Source organism: Pecten maximus, chromosome 10, assembly GCF_902652985.1.
Source record: "Pecten maximus chromosome 10, xPecMax1.1, whole genome shotgun sequence".
NCBI lineage: Eukaryota > Metazoa > Mollusca > Bivalvia > Pectinida > Pectinidae > Pecten > Pecten maximus.
Genome location: NC_047024.1, coordinates 19,675,085 through 19,701,741, shown reverse-complemented (window position 1 = coordinate 19,701,741; position 26,657 = coordinate 19,675,085). Strand labels below are relative to the sequence as shown.

Sequence of the window (26,657 nt, the reverse complement as noted above, 5' to 3'; positions counted from 1 at the left end):
TCACATAAATAAATTACTTTGTTTATACCCCTATGTATATATACCCTGAGTGTGTTGATGGATAGATGGCCTGTTGGTCCTGGACGAGATTGTAATATTATAATTACCGGTAGAATACTGCATGTGTTTCTATCGTGGTGTATCTATAGTGGGGGTGTTGAAGCTTGTCTGTATATTATGATGAATTTTTCACAGGTTACTCATGTGGAATCATTAATCAGCTTTTTTCATATAGATTAGTAGAAATTTTAAAATATTTATTCTTTCTGTTGTTGGTGTGAGCTAATACCGATCATCTAACAATTACATATTTAATATGTATTGTGTATTTAGTAATTAATTTGCTGTAGTACTGGGTAAGCATGCAATGCACTTCATTTTAATTTTTTTTTTTAAATGGATGCCAGGGTCCAAATTATGATGAGTAGGCCATAAGATATTTGAAAAATCCTTCAGGTTAACATTTCTTGGTTTGATTAAGGTGCAGTATGTTTAAATGGTATTAAGTTATGTAATGTTCATGTTTGAATAGTATGCGAACTTTGGAGTGACAGATTTGATAAGCATTGAATAGAATGTCTTTCACATAGTTAAAGGTACTTGTGACTAAATCGAGTCCATATGCATGTATAGTCAGCCTGACAGTTATAATTAGGTCTCACTTTCATTTGGGGTACAGCATTTATAGAATAACTGTCTGTCATGTAATATGTTAAAGCAATTTGTAAAATAGCTCCTTTCTGAAAAAATAACCATAGCAACACAAGATCAAGAGTTGTAATTATTTGTGGAAACCTGTCTCCTTTCAAATGATGTTACAGGGGTTTTGGGTGGAAAAACAGCTCCAATTTTAATGATTTTTTTTCTGGAATTGATAATTTGGTCAATATTAAGGAAGCACATTTTCATTTTTTTTGCACAAAGTTTTTCTGTGGTAGAAAAGCTCTAGATTGTGAGATGCTTATAAAATAGTTAATGCTGTACTGTAAGTATCATTTAGTCTTGAATGCTGAAAATTTCAGAAAAAAAATGTCTTCATGCTAATGTGATATGGAAACCAATTTACAGTTAATTGTGGAAAATATGTACGTGTCTTCCTTGCTCAGCATCACTGTGAATTCATGTTTATATACTGTTGATGTTAATTTGTACTCTTCCTTTGTCTACAGTGAAGACAACATGGATTACCTTCAAGATGACCCCTACAGTTCTCACGGACGCATTCCATACAACAGTGAACCCTACAACCAGAGTTATTCCCCTGGAGCCCTTAATGGGGGCAACCCCCAGTACCTGACTGATAGCAGGTCCCCCCACTCATCTCATCTCTCATTGCAAAGCTCAGGCAGCAACCGTCAACTTAGATCGGTGAGTGTCTCGTATCCAGGGGTTGGGAACTTGAAGGACAAGGGCCATGAGCCTATGGCATGTCCTTAGAAATGTGAAAGTCAGATTTCACTCAATGGTCCTCTCTTTGTTTTCCATCTCATTGAATGGTCATCTTTACTTTCCATATCAGTGAATGGTCATCTTTAAAAACTTTCCATATCATTGAATGGTCATCTCTTACTTTCCATCTGATTCTGTACAGAGATCGTACAACTATAAATCAGCTAGATGCCAATGGCCCAGCCTACCTGTGCTATCCACTCTCCCTACAGAACAGAACAGCATTTTGTTTGCTTTCCCATCCACACCTCTACACAGCAGCTGAGAATCCCAAACTTTCATTTTACCTTATAAAATTTTGCTGTATTTCTTCGTTGTTGATTGTCATTTCTTTGATATGTAGCGTAATTGATTTTTACGGCCTTAAACATGTGTTTAAGATTTTCTGATCTGACACTTCTATTTTCGTCTGTCTAAAAGTGCTATTTTAACAGTATAAATTTAATGTCCCACATTTCCAGCTTTCAGCATTTTACTGAAATGTTGATATCAGGCGTACCAGTGTAAGAATTCAGAGTGATGAAATGTGGAGTACACATTTGTTTTATTTAGGCCTAATGATGTCAGGGTCAGAGATTAAAGAGTCACAGTATTGACCTTGAAGTAGTAGAAGATCACATTGATGTACGACAGTGATTGATAGTGCTGACATTCCTGAAATCTCAACTTCTAACTTCTGATATCTTCCAAGGCCGTCTTGTTTTTTCTCCCAATGTGTGAAACTCATACCACAAGATAGGTTGAATGCCAAGATTATATATATGCAGACAAACATTTATGGATTCTTCATCAACTTTTGATGTTAATATAATATTTCTAGCCAAAGATGTTTTTCAAGTTTACATGTTTGTTTATTATAGGGCATGAAAGGCCCAGGAATGCAAGGATCCATGTCATCGTTACCACGGGAACAGCCCAACGACAACTACATGTCCTACTCGGCGATGTCCCCTGGACAGGACCCTCCCAGCCCCTCAAGGTTCAACAACTACGGTGGCGAAGCTGATCATTATGGTGATCAGTCGCCCCGCTACAGTCTAGCATCTAACGACAGCTTACAGAGGCCACAGTACGACCCCTATAGTCACCATGATCATAGGTACACTTTATCCCACAAAGCCAGCCATACGATAATGATCGAGGTTCATTTCCAAAATTATGTAGAAATCAAAAATCAAATAATGATCAAAATTAGATACTTATGAATTTGTTTTAAATGAAATTTCAGATTATTATAGTTTCAATACTATATGCATTGTGTGATATCTGTTTTGAAAAGTTCTATGGTTTGTGTAATCAGAATCGTGTGATTTCTCTGTCATTAGTGTCTAACGAAAATTTAAAACATGCATGGACGTTTGCATCTTAGTCTTGATATGGTAGAGAACTAAAACATTTTGAATTTGAACGTATGCTAACTTTTCTTCAATGATGTTTTTTATAAAATTGTGTTATAAGTATTATTTTAAATTTTTGAATTTTGAAATTTAAGAAATGAGTTTTTAGAAGGAAAAAGGAAAGAAAATATATCAAGTGCATTGTGGGATAGACAGAACTTTTGCTCAGCCAATGAGCATGCAGGTCTGGTACCCATGACAATGGAATAAGTCATTAGTCGCCCAAACTCTGCCATTTTCCTTTTTATTTTGCCATTTTACTTCCATAAAATTAAGGTCAATTATTCTGTCAAAAGAGCTGGTGATCATCATTAACTTAAGAGTGTTTTTGGTTTGTAAGAAGTTATAAATAAATTTCATGTTTCTGATTTTAGAGATTTCAAATGTCCTGAAGTTTAATTTGTAATGGAAAGTTCAAGCCAGCGATTTTGGCAGTTTAAATAGAGTAGACAGTATACACATGGTAATCAAAGGATCATGGCAGAAATGCATGTGCGCATGGTGTATGTAAGTGTAATACATGGGCCAAAGCATGTCACAGTAGACATTTTTTCCAAAATTACCTCCCCTTGTCCCGTAACCTTTAGTGTTTTGAATACCAACAGGATGTCCTAGTATTATATTACATATATTACATAACCACTGTAAATTTTATTGAATTCAAAATGAAATGTATCAAGTTTACATTGCTTTACACAATTGGGCTCGGTGCACAAATGTCAGACCAGCACGCTAGCATATTGTAATCAGACTTGCTCGAGGATTAGGTGCAGAGAAATGGCCATGTCTGAGGAATTCAAAGAATTACATCGCTGTTGTAAAGAGTAGCTTCCCTTTGGCCTATCATTGTAAACTATGTATGTATGCTGATTTGGCAGGCTTGGCGAAACAGACTCATGTACACTCACTCGCTAAAAATAATAACAATTTTTATTTTGATAGCACTTTTCAAAGATCTATATGTTGTCTATTCATTTTACATTAATGTCATTTTCCTTTTTTTGTCCCTCCTTTGTAAAACAAAACTTCCAAGACTAACAAGTCTTAGATTTATAAAAAAAAAAAAAAATTACATGTAGGTTTTTCAGATAGCTTGATATGCATGTAATTCACCAGGTTACTTAATATATCTTAAGGAAACCTATTGTTTTGTTTATTGTTTGGTTTATGGAGCATTAGCTAGTACAGATATGGAATAATGAATAGCTGTAGATGTGTGTGTAAGCTAGCATGGGGTAAGGGTATCACAGATAGATATAACAAATAAATAAATAATAGATATAGCCAGGCGTTACAGAGGTAGAATCCCAGACACAGATTGGAATGATATGGGATTATACCAGCTAGATGTACAAATTATTTAATGGTTCCTGCATAATATGTCTGGAGATATTGTCATATTCTCCAGTTTGATCTACCAATGGTTGACCTTGTAAAAGTGGCCTATGAAGTGAAAATTTCTAGTAGTATCTAGTATCTGAAGCTTGACAAAAAATCTGACTGATATAGTTATATGTACATGGGAATCAAGAGATATGCAGGCCGGAGTATGGTAGACATTTAGAATTGTCGCTAGACTTTAACCATAGTCATATATTGGAATCCTAGTCAGACACAAGACTGAATCAAGACATGGGAATTCGAATCTGAGCTAAACATGGGAATCATCAGTTTGAGAGGGGAATCATCAGTTTGACATGGGAATCAGATCTAGACATGGGAATCAGAGGTAGTCATGGGAATCATCAGTTTCACATGGGAATCAGCTAGACATGAAGATCAAAGTTAAACATGGGAATTATCAATAATGGGAATCAGAGCTTGATATTGGAATCAGCAGCTAGACATGGGAATCATCAGGTAGAAATGGGAATCTTCAGCTAAAAGTTAGGAATTGGAGCTCAACCTTTGCATTGATCATATTATTATCTGGTCATGGGAATGATAATGTATGTGTTGTTTACTCTGAGCTAAACATGGGAATCATCAGTTTGAGAGGGGAATCATCAGTTTGACATGGGAATCAGATCTAGACATGGGAATCAGAGGTATACATGGGAATTGGAGTTAGGAATTGGAGCTCAACCTTTGCATTGATCATATTATTATCTGGTCATGGGAATGATAATGTATGTGTTGTTTACTCTTGGCTTTGCATTTTTGGATTAGCACAAGCTATTATCATATCTTAAACAACTTTTATTAATTATCATAATGCAATCTAATTCTACTTATATTTGTTTCTAAATTAACTTCATTTTTGAAATGTTCAAATTTAAATATATTGTTATATATTCTATACTATCACCTTCGATATGTCTATTTTAAGGCTTCTTTGAAAATTTTTCCGTGAATTTGAAATTAAATGTTACTGGAATTCAATCTTTTTATTAAGGTAAAGGTTGTGGAGCATGTTAAATATACAATAAATTTAAAGTTATCTTTTTGAAGAAAAGAGAGAAAAAAGAAAAAAAGCAGAAAAATAAAATTGTCCTTCAATTTTTTGCAAGATTTGATTACCGTCGTATTGTTTTATTTATCAGGGACATGGGACCTCCAGGAGGTAGGGGGAGCTACAATCAGCCTCCACCTGAAGACATCAACCCATACAACCATCACCCAATCAGCAGAGATCCCTATGGGGACCAGCCGAACTATGATGACTCGCGAGTGGGGGACTCATTTTACAGAGACTCACCACAGGGTGACAGACCAGATATGTCCCGAGGGGGACCCATGATTGATCCCCCTAGTCGGAGTGACTCGTATCGTAATCCCGGAGACCCTTACGGGGACCAGCCCCCGCTGTATGAGACCGGGGCTTATACTGGAGCTCCGCCACAAATGGATGACCGCTACAAAGAAAATTCATTTGAGGATGACCGTTACAGGGGCCCACCAGGTGACAATTACGCTCCCGAGAGTGGTTATAGGGAATCCCCTGTCCCAGGGAATCAGTACCTACCCCCAGATGATAGATTTAGAGACATGTCACTAGATGACCCCCACGGGGCCCCGCCCCCTATGGAGGACAGGTACAGGGACCCGCCCCCTAATGACAGGTACGAAGGTGAGCCCACATTTGGTAATTACGATGATTACCCATATAGCCCAAGCAAACATGACGGCTTACCTGATGTTCCACAAGACCCGTTCGCTGATGATCCATTCCAACAGAAGGCCGCAATAGCAGCAGCAGAGGAGCGCTACCGTGCGTCACAGGGAGATCTAAGGTACCGTGACGAGGATCCCTACAACAGACGAACTCCGTCACCAGGGGCCGGCAGTGATAGATACCAAGGTAAGCAGACACAAGCATAACAAATCTAGATCAGAATAGAGCGTTATTGTGGTAGATTTCTTCATCTACTCTTGTATAGCCTGAGCTGAAATTTTTATCAATATTACATTGTTCACGCTTTTGATTAATGTACAGTATAAGTATGAGATAAAATTGTGAGGTAATATCAGATATTAAAATGAAAAATTTCCATTTTGCTAGATGCAGATTTCATTATGATATAGAAGACAACTCAATGTTAGTATATAGAGCTAGTGTCTGAACCTCAGGGGAGATAACTCTTTCTACTTTGAAACATTTTTGTGTTGTCATCACTTCTGAACAGCATGTGTTGTTTGTATATTTAATTCTTAAAATGTTGCAGACTTTCTTTAACAGTAGGGGTATCTAAAACCGGTAGATTTTTTTCCTGTCAGAAATTTCAAATGAATTATTTTATATGTACCATTTGCCAAGGAACAGAATAACCTAAATTATATTTTTGGAATATTTGTGTTATGGTAATAGATACCAGGGCCCAGTTGTTTAAATGATGATTATGCTAATCACAGTTTAACAATAACCATAATAAAATAATTTCTGGTAAATTTAACATGATAGAATTTTATGAAACTATAAGACACCTCAGTCCCTCCTTTCCTGCCAATTTTAAAGAATATACACACTGATCGAGATTTTGAAGTAAGGGATAATGAGATTTTCACTAATCAAGTGATTAAGCTAATCCCCTTTTGAACAACTGGACCGAGATGGTAGACCTATTCTATGTGTTTGTTCATCCCAGTGACAAAGTTTTGCTTTTTTACAACAGGACAGTACAACGACCAACCTCCACAGTATCGTGACGACCGTGTGAATGATAGCCGAGATGGGCCGGCGTATCAGGATGACCGTGATGGGCCTCAGCAACCTTATTACCAAGACGATATGCAGCGTTCGTCAGCCATGAACCTTAATGCCCCACCTCCAGATGACTACCACTCGGACGGCCGTAGAACACCCTCCTTAGATGGGCAAGGTAAGCATAGTCTGTTTTCTTTTAAACACAATATAGCCCTATATAGAGAAAACCTTAAACCACACACTTGATCACCTTTCAATAAAAATTGAAACTCGGATACAATTAGGCCAGGAGGGCATCAAGCTTAAGTATACCCTTGAGAGTATGTTTTTGACTCCAAATTCAGATTTTATTCTTGGATTTGAAGGAATATCTCTATTCGATGTATGTTTGACCCTTCAAATTTCTGAGAAATAATTATTTGACTTCTGAAATTACTAAAAATATCAATGGTCAACTGGTGCCCTGAACCAGAAATTGAATCAAACAGCTGTTTAGTCCGTCTAGGTCTCATTAGTGAAGGTAACGGCCTAAAGTGTTGATAGCTAGGAGGTGAAGGAGAAAACTAAAAAAAAAAAGTCTACAGTCTTACTACCTCATGCTTATTCAACAAATGAATTTTACAATAGCCAACTTAATTTTTCTGGAATCCTGTCAAGAATATTGTGGATAGGTGCAGTCAATCAATGATTTCTGTGTAAATAATGTTGTAAATGATTAAATGGTCTGAAAATTACTAATTTAATCGGGACGTTTTGTGTTCAGACTCGACCGTAATAGTTACATATGAATATGATGGACGATGTGAATTTTAGTGATCACATGTAATATTAGAGAAGAGAGTTTCAAAATATGTCTTGTTAGTCTTGCTTAGATTCCTCAAATGGAAGGATTGCATGATTTTACAGAAAATCTGTCATTATTCCTCGTTTTAGAATTTGTATACAGCGCACCATAATCTAAATCCAGACTCGATCATTCCGATTAGAATTAGCTTCGTTGTAATAACTGGATCATATGGACAGCGATGGACATAAAATGATGACGCTATTATGTAAAAACCTGCATGGAAAGTGGGGCATTCTTATAAGTGGTGGCTGGAAAGTTGAAGAGCTGGATTAAGTAATTACTTGACTATTATAATGGGATGGCTGGATTAGTGATGGCTAGATAGTGACACAGTAGGTTCTTCAGTAATATTGGAACGAATAGATTACTTGTTGAAACAAGATTATTAGTTGGAAGATTAACGAGGCTTGATGGTAATTTGCCAAAATTATCCCTTCGAATCTTGTTATTGTTGGTAATAAAATGCACGGAGGCTGATTATGTAAGATAGCTGTTGATGTTTGCTACATTTTGGCCCAAGGGCATGCTGATCTTGTCTTGGAATATGGAGACTTGCAGGGCTATGCTGCAGTGCTGTATTGATTTTTGGATCATACTCGGCTATAAATGGTAAACCTTGAGAGTCAATGAGGAGTTTATTTACAAACCAGCCGCTATCGATTTCTAGATGTACTCGACAAAAAATATATACCAGTTGTCAAATTCCAGGGTTATAAAAGTGTTGTGTATCTAAGTTGTTGCCAAATAAGGTGTACAAATGATGTATAGTGTTATGTGGGGAGGTCATCATAGTCTGTCCCGAGGTCGCGGGGATGGGGCAGATATCTTTAGAATTGGTGTATGTAGGACAGTTTGGGATAGGAAGCTACCCAGACCTATAATCATTGTGAAGAGATATAGCAGTATAATTTAGCCCATAAGACGATTATTCCTTGCTTCTCAAGCTCCCAATCATATCTTTAATCTGTCCATTTTCAGCAAAATTGAAAAAAAAAAAAATTAAGAAGAAAAACAAAAAAATGATGTAAAAGATATTTTGACTTGCAGTTTATAATCCTCCAAACTTTCTGGAGTCCATTTCACTCACTATTTTGTAACATTCTGAACCAAGAAGTTCCACCAGTCTTCCAGATTTCCTTCAAGATGTGGAATAACAGAAACTCACTAATATTTCACAACATTGTTCCAACATCGCCATCAATGAAGTGACAAGTACACCATTGGTTTAGGATGATATATCTGATTCAAATTGGAATGAAGAGAACATTTTTGAAAACTCTAGATCTTGAGATGAGATGAAAGGGACATACCAGGGAGTCCTGTTATTGGTTGCTAAAGTCAACATAAAAATATAGTCAGTATATGTAGAAAGATCAACAACAAATTTGAGAAACAAGCATAAGAAGCCGTCAGATATGAGAACATTCTGTGCATATTTCAAATAAAATGTGAATTTTTCAAATTATTTATTTCTATTTCTCAATTTTGTTTGGAAAAATAATAAACAAATGCCCTGCAAGCATGTTCAGAAACAGTGAAAAACCAATAATATCCCTCTTAAAATAAAGTTGGAGTGATGTAAAATTGGCCTGAGAGGCAAGGAGATTTTAAAATGGCTTTTATGTATTTCTTTAAAATGTACAAAATTTTAGCTGGGGGGAAACAGGCTAACTATTCATTTTCCAATTGTTGTGATATCTGAGTCAGCTCTGATCGGCCTTGTTGGCATGTTACAGAGCGGTTTTAAATTTAATTGTCATCATTTACAAGGGACATTGACTTTAATTCTCAAACAAGAAGAATTCAAAAAAGGATGAATTGAATTGATATTTGTTGTTTGGATGGCTGTGACCTTGCCTCGTACATCCGTGGTGGAGTGCCCTGGGCGATGATCGTCCAGAAAGGACAGCTATGCTATAATGAAATGCACACTCATGCACATGTTGAATCAATATCAGTATGAATCATAAAAAAATGAGGCTCTATAAGGGGCAGTCATTTCATTTGATAAATGATACGAAATTTGTTGCAAAGCAGGAATTTTAAACATACTGGGGTCTAGTATATGTTTGAAAGAATTTCACTAAATATCATTCCCAAAATTTGAAAGAATTTCACTAAATATCATTCCCAAAATTTGAAAGAATTTCACTAAATATCATTTCCAAAATTTGTGGGAAAAATTGAAATGAGATACAAATTAAAAAGAATACAATAGGTCATTTTGAAATAAAAATGTTTGGAGGTTTGTTTATATGACATGACAATTGGTTTGAGGAGATCATGCTGTATTGTAATCTATCTTACTCGATTAAACATTTATCGGTTTTCTGATACTTTTTATTATATTTTGAGGGTTTTCTGATACTTTTTATTATATTTTGAGATATTGAACGTCAGTGTCATAATATTGCTCAAAGTAAGTTGTCTCTGTAAAACTGTTGAAAATGTGTTGTATAAGGACTTAATTAAAGTGGTAAACCATGAAAAAATCCATGAATGTACATGACTGTATACCATTTCTGTTTCCTGCTCTCAAGATGCCTACCGCTGCTCCAGATGTAGGATTTCTACTGCTACATTTTAACAACTGCCATTAACAATTTGAAGATTTTGTTATTTGAGGTCTTAGCAAAAAAAAATCAAAAAAAAAATGTTGCGTGAGTCTATGGCCATAAGGGTAGGAATTTGAGTCCCCTGAAGTCAAAAGCAGCCAAATGTGTGAATCAATCAGTTATGAAATAGTTGATGACACTCTGCTGATTCTAATCAGGTCAGTTTTTACAAGTAACCAGACATGGCCCATTGTTATGTCGGCCATGTGTGGATGCCTATCTGTAGAGGTGTTGGGTTCGAGTAGATTTACCTCGAGCAAACTTGAGATTTCACCAAGGTCACCTTGACAAGGGGACAAATGTCCTTCCAGTCCCTTGGTCACTGCCACAAACCTAGCTTGTCCTGATCAGAAGAGTTTACAATGAGAGGATTGTGCTGCTTCCAATATATTTTCAGTAAACAACAGTATTTTCTGAATGAAATTGGATTTTAACAGTAAATGTATATATCAGTTTGTTGAGAAATGTGTGGTGCTGAAATCCATTAAGTGATGGAATATTAATTCTTAGCAGATTTTTTTGGATTAAGTTTATAAATTGGACTAGATTATTTCATAAATATGTCTCTGGAGAGCCTGGACAAGTCGGAGCGTGACAGTGTATATTTCACTACCTACCAGATATACCAGATGAGGCTCGAGTCCCTCCGTAAGTACCTAAATAAATATCAAAACAAAAATTTCCTTATAAAGAAAAAACTTAAATCATGTTAGCTTATATGCAAATTATGCATTAATTTGACTGTAAAGTTAAAACTCTGGTTTCAAACCTCATTTTTTATAATCTGTATTTTGAGTTTAATAGACTATGAAGTTGGAATGGCAGAATTTTATATATTCTTAATAATTAGTTAAAATTGTTCATCAGTTCTGTAAATATTTTGAAAAATTCACTAGCCCGTACATAAAATGTTCCAGACCTATAAGGCTTGTGGAATTTGATTCTCTCCCGAAATATAAAATGCTGTATGAAAATAGCAAAGCTTAAATATCATTTAAAATAGTTGTCGATCATCGTGGCCTCCTGGACTGTTCACCAAAAGCGCAAGTTCATGTACATGTGCACCTGTTAAATTTCCCCTATTCTGGGCACTATTGTGTTTAAAAAAAAAAAATATCAAAATTAATTTTTTTTTTACTGAAGACAAATCAGTGCACGAATGTTTGTACAAATGTCCTTAATAGGTTTATTTATGGTGTAATTGATTAGAATGGTTAACATGATACTGTTGCAGTGTATTCAGCTGATTGATTGTAAAGCAAACCTGTATTGATTGATGCTATATATGTTACACAGGGGTATTTGAACCAAATTAACACTGTCATACATTAAATCTAAATGGGGAAAAACTTCTGTTTAATTTCGATGATTAAATTTTTTTTTTTTTTTTTTTGCATTTATGGTATGTTGATTAATTAATCTTTCTGTGTTGCTAATTGGTATATCACCTGTTTTGACGTGAATTTTCAGCGAACTATGACTTTAGCGTTACAGTTGAGCGACTTGGTATACGTTTACAATAATACAGTATTGACTCTCCGCGTCAGTCATGAGTAGCTTCCAGTCACGATAAAATATTCATGCTGAAATAACACCAGGGAAAATTCATTGAAAGATGGTTCAATTTAATTCTGAATTATTTGATGGAACGATCGATGCTGCTTCAAAATGTGTGGTTTATATGGCTAAAGTTAATAGCTTTCATAATTTAGATATGCAATAACATGGTCTTTTATAAACCATAACACAGTTCACTTTGAAACCATTTATGATGAAAAAGTACATTTTTTAGTGAAACCATAAATCAGTTTAACATATTGATGCGATTAAGTCAAAATAATCTTCCGTGGTATTAGAAACCTTGCATACTTCTAGCTGTAGTTGAAATTTGAACTTTGTCTGCACAGAAGCAGAATGGATGATGCAAACAGGAAGATATTGTGTTGCAAGAGTTTTAAATCAAGTATAAGAAAATTGTAGAGGTCCAGGTTTGGTTGGAAAGTCCACAAACATATGTCGGATGTTGGCTGAGGGGCATCAGGGAAGTGTGCCTGGCAAGGTTTGACACATCTGCTACTCTGGTCCCCCAGGCTGTGTATGTCCTGATTAAATCTAAATCACAGATACATGTCCAATATATGTCCACAGGTCTGGATAGCAGCCACCTCTTGTGGTATATCACCATTGCTTCCATATTAAAATTTGATTACCGTACTTGTCATCAAAGAAGCCCCTGCTCACAAAAAAGACCCCTTCTTCATTTTAATGGTATGGTCAATTTTGAAATAGTAAACCAAAAGTGGTTCAAAAATACTGGCCCTTCTAAAAATTTACACTAGGGGAGGTGCTAGTTAGAGGATAAACACGGTACTAAACTTTTACACTAGGGGAGGGGGCATGGTTAAGGATAAATACGGTACTAAACTTTTACAATCAGTGAGGGGGGGGGGGGGGTTATTTGAGGATAAATACAGTACTAAACTTTTACAATCGAGGAGGGGGCTTAGTTGAGGATAAATATTACACTAGGGGAGGGGGCTTAGTTGAGGATAAATATTACACTAGGGGAGGGGGCTTAGTTGAGGATAAATATTACACTAGGGGAGGGGGCTTAGTTGAGGATAAATACTACACTAGGGGAGGGGGCTTAGTTGAGGATAAATACTACAGTAGGGGAGGGGGCTTAGTTGACAATTAGATCTAGTCATGGCTCCTGTGTATTGAAGATCAGACTCGTTCTGCAAAATAACAACTTGTCAAATTGCAAAAAATTGCTAAATTTTACAAAAGTTGTATGCAGGAAAAGGACCTATTGTACATGTTTTGATAGCTTTAATTGCTTTACTAAGTACGGGTAGTTCACACGATAGAAGGTGATAATAGGGAATCAGGCCAGTAAAATTGTACTGAATGCTATAGAATATATGTTTCCCCATAATTTGATGTAAATTTGTGAAAAACATGGAAGATGATAATGATGTGAATGTGGTCTAGTGTGAAAACCCATAAGGCTGTCTGTGGGTAAAAAGACTGAAAGCTTGCTACATTTCTGTCTAGAGAGCTGTCCCTGAGAAAGGGTGTCATCTAACAAAACCACGTCCAATCAGGCGTGATTCAGGGAATACACAAATCATTACAGGTATATACAGAATGCCGTGTCCCTGGGGCTATAGGACCAACTGATTTGTTATTCACGGACTGAATATTTTGATAAATCTGACTGGAGCCGTACATATCTCAACCCCTTATTGAACCCCGGCGTCATACTTGGGGGAAGGGACCGATCATGATCAACAGTATTGGAATCTTCACCGAGAAAGCCACTATCTTTCTCAGACTGGACACTGGTCAATTCTAGGGTCATTTCACAGTAGATCTTTAGCATTATATATTGGATACAGTACACAATTTGGGTATGAGAGTCCAGTGTGTGAATTTGATACTGGTCAGTTTTAGGTTCATTTTAGAATAGATCTTCAGCATTTAAGTGGATGCCATAAACACAATTTGGATAGGGCCGAATTGTCTTGTCGGTGGAGTCTAGTTTGTCAATTCCTGATACATGGTAAAGAGTGTGTAATTGTTATTGGGTACACCGCTCGACCTGTCAATGACAGATTGATATAGCTAGAATGTGTTTATAGTGCTGGCTTATTTAGAACACCTTCTCAAAGCTGAGGAAGCTTATAGCTGGTGAAACAGTTTATATGTGTGTGTAGGTCTGTTAGATTCCAGCTAACACTAGGATATATTTTACTGCTCTGGAGATTCCGGTCTGGAGAATGTCATCCACTGCACGGTCGTGTGTACATGTTTAATACAAGTCGCAGTAGCACCATGCATGGTCTCCGTCACTGACACACCGACTCCAATATCAACAGTCAGAAGATATCTGGATCTCTGAGCCTGTTCCCTGTTTCAGGATAATTTCCAGTGGTATTCCTAACCACCATGATCCATTGGAATTTTTCGGATGGCTATCCTCTGGTTTAGACATGTCGATGAGCTGGCTAGCCGCAGACTGATAGTAGTAGTAGCCCGGTATATATACACTGTAGTACTACACAGCTCCTGACAGACTTAGCCAGGCGGCAACTATTGTTACACTGTTTCATACCACTGCCTATTGTTCTAGTCCTCTGGCATGTGTTCATGGATTAATGAGATATAATTATTCAATGCAATATTTGAATTGTCTGGTTAGTGATAGGTAAGTCGGTACCCTTCCGTTGGGTTGTAGTGCGGAGGAAACGTACAACAAGAAAATGGAAGATGGTCGGGTTCACTACACCGACATCAGAGGTAAGTCAATGTTATCCATGTCTTTTAAGATGTTGATTAATAATTCATGATATTTAAATTTTTTATCTCTGCGGGCTTAAATTGTGTAACCATAATCACCTTATACAAGGACATATATAGGTGTACTCAGGTCGTACATTTAGCCAGATTATAATTATACAGGCGGAGTTCTGCGAAAATCGGAACACGGTGTTATGTTGAGAACACCTTACAAAGTCAACAAAATCTAGATACAGTGTTGAAAGCGGTATAGAAAGCTGATGAATTGGATGTATTTAAATCGAACAAATGTGGTTTACACGGGACTGATAAGGCTGGGGTGTTTATCGCAGGGCTATTTAATTACCTATGACCTCAGGCTTGTGTTAGGTACACCCCTCTCCCTCCTCTTGTTGACCTTTACCCGTATACAGGTGATTTTACCTACCTGTATAAACGATTGGGTCCACACACAGGTAAACAAACAAGACTCGATAGAATTGTGGAAGTACCTGCGAAGTGAGTTCGATATATTGCAGTCAACTTTTTATCAAGATAATAGTTGAATTGGTTAAGTTTTAGAATTCATGTCCCTGCATATCGAACACAAATGCATTTCTGACATTTTTCATAGATCTGTATTTTTACTTTGGAGGTTATTTCAAATTTGAATTGTTTAGCTCGGCAAGTCAGTACCAAATTCAATATGAAGTCTTCTCCAATATCTCTTTAGAAGATATAAATGAATTGTAGTGTATTTTTAGCCAAAACTTGTTTTGAAGTTTTTCAAGTGGTTGGAGCCATACACAGTAACAGGCTGGACAAATTCTTGTTATCTGTAAACAGATAGATGTTGAGTCTACAAACAATATGGTTTCATGGTATAATGACCTATCATATTCCATACACATTCCCAGCAGGTGGAGGCTTTGTCCAACACTATTCAGTGTTTATGAATATAACTATTCACCCTGGGCCATAACAGGGCACTCATTTAGCAAACTTTAAGGGCACACCTGGGAAAATCTTTATCAATTTAAACATTTTAAACATGTGTATGAAATTTTTACTGTATCCCATTAATATTGAACAACTTAAATTTTGGAAAATTTGTTTTCATGTTAAAATAACAACACTCTTGGAGGTATACAGAAAATTGTTCACAAAATCTGTATGTGTGAAAGTTTTCAATATTTATGAGGAATTCAGTATTTTGTGGGGGGGAAAAAACCTGTATATACTTATTGTAATTGTGTTAATTACGTATAGAATAACTTTCTGTATTAATGTATAAAGATTAAATAACACCCAAGGATCTTTCCTCGGAATAAAATGTGGAAGTAACAGAATTGGTTTATTGGAAAGTAATCTAAAAGCAATACATCACATTAATTATAAATTGTCTTGATATTGGCTGAAATCGGTAAATGTGTTCTGAGAACGTCGGGCGTCAGGAGTCCCCATCAGGACCCCCGTCTGGAATGTCAACTCTATTTCCCAATGTGATGGATAACTAATTAACTAGAGGTCTCCTGTATTAAATGATTTACACATAAGACAGGAGAACAGTCACGGTTGACTGAACCCCATCTCTAGGTGTTAATAGGTAAACACTTAAAGTTGATGCTTCAGTGAATTTTGTGTCAAGTGTCAAAATTCATGTCAACAATTTAACCCAATTTATTGTGTTTGAAATAACGTTGATAGGTTAATAAAAGCTGGTTTCTAGTCATTTATTACTCCATATAGTTTTATAGCTTCATAAAAAAATGTTTATTACAACCATAATAAATCTGATATAATCATATTTTAAGAAGAATGCTCTTGAGGAAACTATATGCTGAAAATTTCAATGATGATTTAATTAATGCACGCTATTTCATTGATGACTTGGACCTCGTTCAGAGAATTGAAAACTGAAGTCCATTAGAGAGAGAGAGAGACTGTATTTTAGAAATGCAGAGTCTATGTATCGTCTCTTCCAACGCTTCTATTTGAATTATTAAATGTATCATTCCCATTTCTGTTTGTAGATTTAATGGGTATGTAGATATGATTATGGACTTTCAGTAGAATTCCGAGACTTTGTGATATTGATTATGTATACAACCTGAGTGAAATCTCCATAGACCTGAATAAACAATGAAGTGGGAGCTGAAACAAAGGGATCGGATGTTTGGGGATCTTGGGGGCAGGTTTGGATCAATGCAAGCTTTACATTAACACAGATCTCTAATGTCAAAGATCATCTTTCCTGACAAAGAACAATGAAAGTGAAGTTCAGGTGTAATGTAAAGATGAAAATGGCTGTTGTTAATTTTTGACTGTTATTTTTCATGCCACTAAAGAATTGAATATACAGGCAGAATTTAATGCTGCAATGCTGTCGGTTTTAGAAAATATAGAATATGCATCGCTTTTCTACTAATTCAATATAAAAAAGTATTTCAGTTAACATATCACAAATCTATAATTAATGCTATAAATCTGTGAATTCATTTCAAATATGCATTGAAAAAATATCACAGTTATTGATCAGGAAAATGCTAAGAAAAAACTGGGGGAAAAGTAGACTGTAATGAGATTTCAAAATGGCCTGACCTTGCCCAGGTGTCATTTTATAGTAAAGCTTTTCAGGAGCCATAAACTATTTCTTTGCAACTTGTGAAAACATCATTAGAGGACTGGAGAAAACTGGATAGATCTCTATGACATCCAAGGCTGTATTCTGAACACTGAGGCTATGAGAGAGTGTGAACTTGTATATGACTGTCATAAAGAGAAAGGAATGCTAATTGGGACCTATCTGCTACAGTTAATGGGCATCTTTTGCCACACGTACCCACATATCCAATTAAAACTTTTCACATACAGGGTGTGTGGTTTCTCTGAGATTTGCAATTGTACCATATGTTTCTGGTTTTGTCTGACGGGCTCCCTTAAATTAACATTTTACTGTATTCTTTGCAGATTTACACAGCAATGATCTGCATATCACAAAGACCTGTGTTTTTTTTGTTTTTTGTTTGTTTGTTTGGGGTTTTTTTTGCTTTTTTTTTTTTACCAATTTGGACTTTGAATAAATAAATAGAGAAACAATAATTATTTTTGTATTTATCCCGACCATGTTTTGAAAAAAGAAAAGATCCAGCATTGATGTGAAGTCAGCTGTAGCATTTTCCTTATAATTGAGGGAGGCCAGGGTCGGTCAATGTCAAGGTCACCTGTAGCCAGACAGACTCAATCAGAACCGATTGAATTGTCAAATCAACTATTGCCTTTCTGAGATCTTTGATTCTCATTGCAAACAGACCGATGAATGGGGCGCCAGACTTTCAGAGTATATATTGTGGCGTTAAATAACAGGGATATGAGACACAACTTTATTGATAATTACACAATCATGTCTTGCAAGACCATTTTATGTCACAAGTTTCAGATGTTCATACCCATGTTGCAGGCCCATGACTGACCTCATCTGTTGAAACCAAATGGAAAACAACATCAGAATATTGAATATTTTGTTCAGTGTTATTAATTATGATATGATGTGGGATTAGATTGCAAAAAAATTCTCCCAAAGAATATTATAAATTAGATTATGACTGGAAAATCCACATCCGTCCTTCTATCACCGAAGATGATGCACAAAGAAGAGATATCGGTGAATTTTAGCCAATTAAAACCATTTCCTAACCGGACTTTTATGGTCCACAGACATAAAAGAAATGTAGATTAGCTTTCTCTTGTCTGCATCTGAGTCGAGGATTATAATTCTTTGTAACATGAGTCGGTAGTGATAAAATATATTAGTATTTTCTGGTCTGCATCAGGAAATCTACCTAATAACTGAACGGTGATAAACCGTAATTGTAGATGGAAGTAAAGTTTCATGGGTCAGTTGTGGAGTGTATACAAGTGCATTATAGGGCGTAGGAGGCTGTAGCTGTACTGGAAGCATTGTCTTAGTCTTATAATGATACATTATCTCTGTCTAGCCCTGAACAGTTTTCATGTGCACAAGCCAAACATTTAGCTGGAAACTGTTATCAGTATTGATAAACTTGACAGAGAATCTTGAGATTCACTATTTTTCGTAAACTTTATCTGTGCTGATATTTACAAGATTCCACCACAGCTGTCAAACAAATGAAAAAAATATGTGTGGAATATTTTATTTTTTTTATGTTTAGAAAATTTCATAATTCAACATAAGGTAGTAGTGTGATTCAGTATGTGCTTCATGCCAGCTTGTAAGATAAATTTGTAAGGCTGGTATGTTTAAGTACTGTGGTCATGTTATTGTTAGAATACCACAACAATACCTGCCAGTCCATCGGATCCAGATGTCGAAACATAAACACAAATTCTGTAGTACTTCCAGTAGGTTTAAAGGAATGTGAGGAGGTCTAAACACTCAAGTCATACTGAAGTATGATAAAAGGACTTGTGCAAGTCTATCATGGCATCAGGCTCTTTGGGTACAGGTGAACTTTGTCTGTTGTAATTAACTTAATAAGGAGCATTCAGGACGGACAATTTCAGATTCTGTTTTCAAACACAATTTTCTGGAAGGATATGTACACCAGTATTATTTCTTTTAAAGGAAATATGATATTTGAAAAATTAATTATTTTGCCTATTTGTAAAAAAGTCTTTAGAATCTGAAATAGTCCTCTGTAGGCGTTGAATCATTATTAATTTTGTTTGATGCCTAGATAATGATGCCACACCGACAAGCTAGAGGTATTCAGTGAAATTGTAACAGTTAACTCCCCCAGATTGCAAGTGTTTGATTATTAAAGAGAATTATTTATTCTGTATTGTCTGACCACAGACGTAGACCGAGGGAGATTTATTGTCTTACGTGTCATGTGATCATGTGTTACAGGTGGGAACTGGCGTAACCCAGACCTCCAGGAGGTGATCGACTACCTTAGCCACCCCAGTGAGGCAGTCAAGGCTAACGCTGCCGGCTACCTACAGCATCTCTGCTTCAATAATGAGGACCTCAAATCCAAAACAAGGTAATTATCTATTAACCAAACTACGCTCTAGCATTATGATCCCCCATGTCATATTACAGTAGCTTTTGATTGGTTTACAGAAGCCTTTTTGTCCCCTACCTGTGAAACTTGGGCGGGGGGGGGATAGGTTTCCGCTGCTTCCGTCTTAATGTCTATATGTAATGCTAAATATTGTCAGCACTCTAGCGGCTTCATTCCTAGAAGGATTTTGATCAAACTTCATACAATGATACATAACCATAATATCCCAGTCAAGTTTGAGTTTCAGGGTTTTTGGGTCAATGTTCAAGGTTCAAGGTCACTCTTACTATTTTTAGCAGGGGCTGGTAGGGGACATGCATTGCTTTAGCAATACCTTAGCCATACCCAGTATGCTTGTTATTGTTCTTTTATCTATCTGTCATCATAATATACATACTTGAGACTATACTTATCTTCCTGGTTGTTTACAGCTATATAAACAAAATTTCCGATTCCGCTAATGCTTCAGTCATTATTTTGAACTGTACTCTGGAAACCAGGAAGTTTTATGTTTTCCGTTAAGTTCCAGTGAAGCTTAAATGTGGGCTCTGCTAATGGAATAGCACTGGTGATAGATGAAACAAATTGAGATTCTGTGTTGTCGGCACCACTTGTCATGGGAAAGTCTCCTTTAAGTGGTCCAAGTTGCCGTCAGTCCCTCTGGACATAAGATTGAAAACATATAAGGAAGGTTCGGTCTGTGACGATGATCATGATGTAATTACGGATGCTATTATTACGTACGACGGAGGCTGTAGGTGGCCTACAAAACGCAACAACTCCGGTGGCCATTCATGCGTATTAGGGTTTCTTTAATTTGATCAAGATAACGTTTGATTATTCATAGCAGGGAATAGCACCATTAAAAAACTGGAAGCTTGGCCTTGTTAATGTAGCCTGAAACTAAAACTGTATCATTTTACTCTTTTCTATATAAAACATATTGATTGTACAATTGGTCTAGTGCTAGGCCGCTGTAGTCACGTCACCGACATGCGACTATGACAGAGCTACCCTACAATGTCAGAATGAATTTTACATGGATTCCTTCATATAAGGCCTAAAAGAATATGTAGCTTATTTAGCGTACGGTTGCATGTTAGATTGAATTTATTATCTTACAGCACAAAGGAAATAAAATGTGCTATGTGTGTGTTTCGCTGCATGTATAACAAATTCTTTGACAACCAGGGAATCATTATCGATATATATAACTTAAGATGTTTTCCTTTTATATTCGCAACCCTACTCATTTCAATGTTTGGGGACCAATTGGCTCTGGTTTGGAAAGTTCTTCCACTTTGCATAAGAGTTATTGACTGTGTAGAAATCGCATGTGCGATTCGTGGTCTGAGAAATCGTTTTGTATTAATTATAAACACCAGCAGCCTGGGGTTTTAATGTACAGATAAAGTGCAAAATTTTCACGATGCTAGTTTTTTCGTACCGAGCTGGATGTTATATTTATTAGTTATTTTTGGTCATTTTATCGGCAAAAATAATATAATGATAATACAAAATGGGAAATAGAGCACGGGCCTGTAATGACATGGCAGGTTTAATTAACAAGTTTGCTTGGAGCTGATCAGCAATAAATTGTCATTCTAACTATGAAGATTTAATGATTCTTCAGTAATAATGTTGTGAAATTTAATTACGATAAGGGTCCAGAGGGAAGATGAGTGGAGGAATGGTGGAGGGGCTAGGAATAAAGAGGGAGCGGGACTGGCAAGTCAGGGACCAATTAGGGCATTGAAGACTTAGGGCAGACATGAAAGTTTAGGGGGGGGGGGGGGGGGGGGGGGGCTATTAGGGTAGACATGAAAAAGTTGGAGGGGGGGGGGGGGACTAATATAGGGTGTTGAAGACTAAGGGCAGACATGAAAGTTTGGGGGGGGAACTAATATAGGGTGTTGAAGACTTAGGACTGATGACAGGAAAGTTGGGGGGGGGGGGGGGGACTAATATAGGGTGTTGAAGACTTAGGACTGATGACAGGAAAGTTGGAGGGGGGGCAATGGATGTAGGAGGAGGATAAATAAAACTGGAAGAGGACTAATGTAACATTATGGCAAATAGAAAGTTGGCCAGTTTATGATCAGGGCATATATGGAAGCCACAGTGTAAGGAGAATCATAGAAGACAAATTTTATGGGCATGTAGGAAAGATTATGATGAATAAGGAGTAGAGCCTGACTGACAGTTGTGGACAAACAGGAAGAGGAGGTGATGTAGGATGGGACAGACAAGTGGACGTCTCCTCATCCCAGTGTTAGACCGAAGTATTACAGCAAAGATTGTCGTAGACGGGAAGATGGCTACAAACAGGGGAGGAGGGACATCAAAAAACAATAAAGGAACTTGGGGGATGATAAATAGAGGCTGAAGCTCAACCTGTGGAGATTGTTTCATATGGGCTGTCCTGATATTTCCGTTGATTGTAAAACAAACTAACTACACAGAAAGGAGAATAAAATTCGGGGAATTAATTGAGGCATTTAGCCAACAGGTGCCCCGTATCAGGGATGCTGGAGAGAAGAGAAGGTGACACCACATTCCTAGGATTGGTTCTCTGTTGTACCAGATGATAATTCATGTCTTCTTCAGCTTAGTTTTCATCCAAATTCACTATTAGAACAGTTTTGTTCCAATATCTTAGAAAATATTGGTTAATTCATGTTTCTTTAATGATGGAATTAATTTCCTTATTTCATCTCGCATATGATATATATTCAGTATTTAAGGAATGGTCGTCACTGTTTACATTTACACAGGTGTAAGCTAATGAGGCTTTGTCCATCTATATATTGAGATAGGGGGGAAACAAAACACCCCCAGAAAATACTGCAGTATGATAAACACAACATCACAAGAGGCCAGCAGATAAAGAAAGAATGGGAACAGACCTGTTTATAAGTAATGAAGCTGTACAATGTAGGCACCTCTAATCACCTGGGACACTAGATACCACTGACATGTTGTTTATGATTAGTGATAATCAGCTTTTAATGACCCCTCCCCTCGAGGTAAGTGTTCAGATGGGGAGAAGCACTTGTACTATCTCTGTATACTTATTCTTCCTCATTCCGGATCCTCCTGGGGGAGGTGAGGGGGAGGGGTGGTGGGGTGGCCGGGGGTAGAGGGCAAGTATTGCTGGAAATGCTGTTTTGACTTGACTAAGATTATACATTCCTCAAATGTCCCTCCCCTCTTCCATATTTTGTAGAAGTGCTTACTTGTGTTGAGGAGGAGGAGGAAACTGCACTCTCCCTCCCTCTACTCTCTCCTTCGTCCCCTCCCTCCTTCATCTCCCCTCCCTCTGATACTGTGCTGACACATGTAGGAATACAGATAATGGAGTTAGATTATATTGGGAGACACTCCCCTAGATGAATAACAAAACTCGGTGACTAAACCCTCTTTAACTCATTAGTGGTGTGTGATGTCATACTTCAGGCCATTGTCTTTCTGTTACAATATGATATACATCTGAAATAGACATTTTAGTAAGTACCAAACTGATAGCACTAAATCCTCTCTATATTGTGACATCACAGACCAAACGTTCATAAATCCTCTATAAATAGAACTGTCACAGATAAAATCACCTTAATTAGATTATTCAGAAAAGAACATCGGCTCTAATTAGAAAAACGCAAGCTATCAACAGGGTTTTAATTACGTTTGATGTATTGCTGGTGTATATTCCAGAAGCATACCTGGTAATGGTGAATATATTGACTGTATGATCATGTAACACCTGAGTGACTATAATTCCCCACATCAGAGTGCAGTGGTGCAGAGTATGATCACATATAAAGTAATGTTTGTGATCAGTCATACTCTGATTACTGGGTAGAGAATCGGGTAGTCTAGAATCGCTGTAAACACTTTTCCTGGAAATACATATAGTGAGCTGTCATACCTCACTTATAACTTTGTTGATCTGTGTTAATTGTACACATCTGGTATATATATATATGAGAACACAAGTAAATGGCTTTAGTCATGCCTGATGATTACAGTAAGTTGAAAATGTAGTCAGGATGATATTAGATAGTATTGGCACAGTGGATTGTGCTCGGCCATTTCACCAAAACTGCAGGGGTTCATTTTCTGAATTATTGTGTTACGTACCCAACCATAGGAGTTCTCTATTGGCTCTCAGGTTTCCTTCCCATATTAAGACCCCCTGCATAGCAAAAGTATCACTTCAAGTATAAATTGATTAATCTTGTTTTAAAAAAACAACTGATAAAACTATAAAAAAAAAAGTGGAGTTTACCTCCCCTAGTAAGACGTGTCCCTCAAATTCTATAAAATGAATGAGTTAACCTCTGTGGTCTTCATTAAGGTTGACCTTTTTTAAAAGTGTATTTCTCTGCATTGTATTGTTTATCTATCTGGTTACGGCCCGACTCTTGTTTTCCTTGTGGACTCCATCAGCTTGGTAGCCCAAAACCACACAGAACTTTTTACAGGGATGTGGGATCTCCCACCTCCCATCTTTAGGTCATCTGACCCGAAGGGTCAGGATGACCTATAGTCATCATGTTTCGTCCGTCGTCGTGCGCCGTGCGCCGTCCGCCGTGCGTAAACTTTTCACATTTCAAACTTCTTCTCAAGTTCCACCAGTGGGATTGAGCTGAAACTTGCCTGAAATGATCCTGAGATGGTCCTGACCAAGTGTTGTTATTTTTCGGGTCGGTCCGAAATCCAAGATGGCCGCCATAGCCGCCATTTTGAAAACACATTTTAAACTTCTTCTCATGTTCCACCAGTGCTATTGAGCTGAAACTTGCCAGAAATGATCCTGAGATGGTCCTGACCAAGTGTTGTTATTTTTCGGGTCTGTCCAAAATCCAAGATGGCCGCCATAGCCGCCATCTTGAAAAACACATTTTAAACTTCTTCTCAAGTTCCACCAGTGCTATTGGGCTGAAATTTGTCTGAAATGATCCTGATATGATGCCGACCAAGTGTTGTTATTTTTCGGGTCGGTCCGAAATCCAAGATGGCCGCCGTGGCCGCCATCTTGAAAAACACATTTTAAACTTCTTCTCCAGTTCCACCAGTGCTATTAGGCTGAAATTTGCCTGAAATGATCCTGATATGATCCTGACCAAGTGTTGTTATTTTTCGGGTCGGTCCGAAATCCAAGATGGCTGCCATAGCCGCCATTTTGAAAACACATTTTAAACTTCTTCTCATGTTCCACCAGTGCTATTGGGCTGAAATTTGCCTGAAATGATCCTGATATGATGCCGACCAAGTGTTGTTATTTTTCGGGTTGGTCTGAAATACAAGATGGCCACCATGGCAGCCATCTTGAAAAACACATTTTAAACTTCTTCTCCAGTTCCATTGGTGCCATTGAGCTGGAAATGGGTGAGGATGTCAAGGAAGGCGAGGCAACATAGTGTTGTTATTTTTTCAGCCTCGTAAAAACTTTGAAATGGCAGCAATGGTGGCCATTTTGTAACATGATTGCGCAATCATGGTTTTCCTGAACAACACCTATTTCAAACTTCTTCTCAAATTCCATCAGTGGGATTCAGCCCTAACTTACCAGAAATTATCCTGAGATGGCCATTACCAAGTGTTGTTATTTATCGGGTCGGCCAGAAATCCAAGATGACCGCCATGGCAACCATCTTGAAAAAACATTTTAAACTTCTTCTCCAGTTCCACTGGTGCCTTTGAGTTGGAAATTGGTGAGGATTTTAAGGAAGGAGTGCCAACAAAGTGTTAATATTTTTCTGCCTCATAAAATCATTGACTTGGCAGCCATGGCGGCCATTTGTAACATGATTGTGCAATCATGGTTATCCTGAACAATGCCTATTTTAAACTTCTTCTCAAATTCCCCCAATGGGATTCAGCTCTAACTTACCAGAAATGATCCTGAGATGGCCCTAACCAAGTGTTGTTATTTATTGGGTCGGTCAGAAATCCAAGATGGCCACCATGGCAAACGGCGCCACTATATACTTGCTAAAGAGAATACATACTACAATTATATAAGGTTTTTAATTTAGAGTCAGATGACCGTTAAGGCCCCTGGGCCTCTTGTTATCTGTTGTTATTGGTGTTGCTAGTAGTAAGAATTGCTACTAGATGTGTCGTTTTGTTCTTGTATCAGAGGTTAGATATTACCATGTTTTTTTCCTGACAAGGTTTTTTACCGCCAATTGTTACCTATTACATCTTCTACCTGTTTCAGGGGTCTTGATGGCATCCCTCCTCTGGTGGAGCTGTTACGGAGTGATTACCCCGAGGTCCAGAGGAACGCATGTGGTGCCCTAAAGAATCTGTCCTATGGCAGGTCTAAAGGTGGATTGGATACAAAGGTAAGTACTATATCATCAGTAGACTGACCCCTGTCTCTAGAATATCATTAAAAATGAAAATAAAAAATTTGATTTCTTATTCTTGAAACTCGAGCATCAAGCCAGGGGGACATAATCTTACATTAGAATTCAGCTGGGCAATTCTTTACAAAGACATGGGGGCTGGTATCCAGTCTATATCATGAAGTGTCTCCAAATTCTCACACTGCAGTCATACAGTCCAGTTCTATGTAACCATTAGAGGAATGGGATTACTTGAGGATTAATACATTGATAACAGAAAAAAACATGATGGAGCAGGTTTTATTAACGCTAATTTCTTGTTATATAGAAAGCTATAGAGAATGCTGGTGGAGTGACCGCCCTGATTCGGCTGCTGAGGAAGGTACATGATGAGGACATCAAAGAGATGATTACAGGGATTCTATGGAATCTCTCTTCATGTGAGGTATGTCTCATCCAAATACTAACGCTCTGGACTTTAGGTGTTTTTTTTTTTTTCAACTTTAAGGTCATTTCCATCCAT

General features: G+C 37.2%; 1 protein-coding gene across 5 annotated transcripts in view; it reads left to right on the top strand.

The window, feature by feature from the left end:
* The window catches only part of LOC117336738 (catenin delta-1-like), a 70,898-nt gene that overhangs the window by 31,180 nt on the left and 13,061 nt on the right, over positions 1-26,657 (top strand). For 4 of the 5 annotated variants that reach the window (XM_033897357.1, XM_033897354.1, XM_033897353.1 and 1 more), the window contains 7 exons: positions 1,170-1,368; positions 2,310-2,548; positions 5,390-6,147; positions 6,959-7,165; positions 19,625-19,760; positions 26,005-26,131; positions 26,463-26,579. In XM_033897357.1, coding sequence (XP_033753248.1) covers positions 1,170-1,368; positions 2,310-2,548; positions 5,390-6,147; positions 6,959-7,165; positions 19,625-19,760; positions 26,005-26,131; positions 26,463-26,579 — 1,783 coding nt within the window. The remainder of the gene's footprint in view (positions 1-1,169; positions 1,369-2,309; positions 2,549-5,389; positions 6,148-6,958; positions 7,166-19,624; positions 19,761-26,004; positions 26,132-26,462; positions 26,580-26,657) is intronic. The other variant, XM_033897355.1, reaches the window with a different exon arrangement.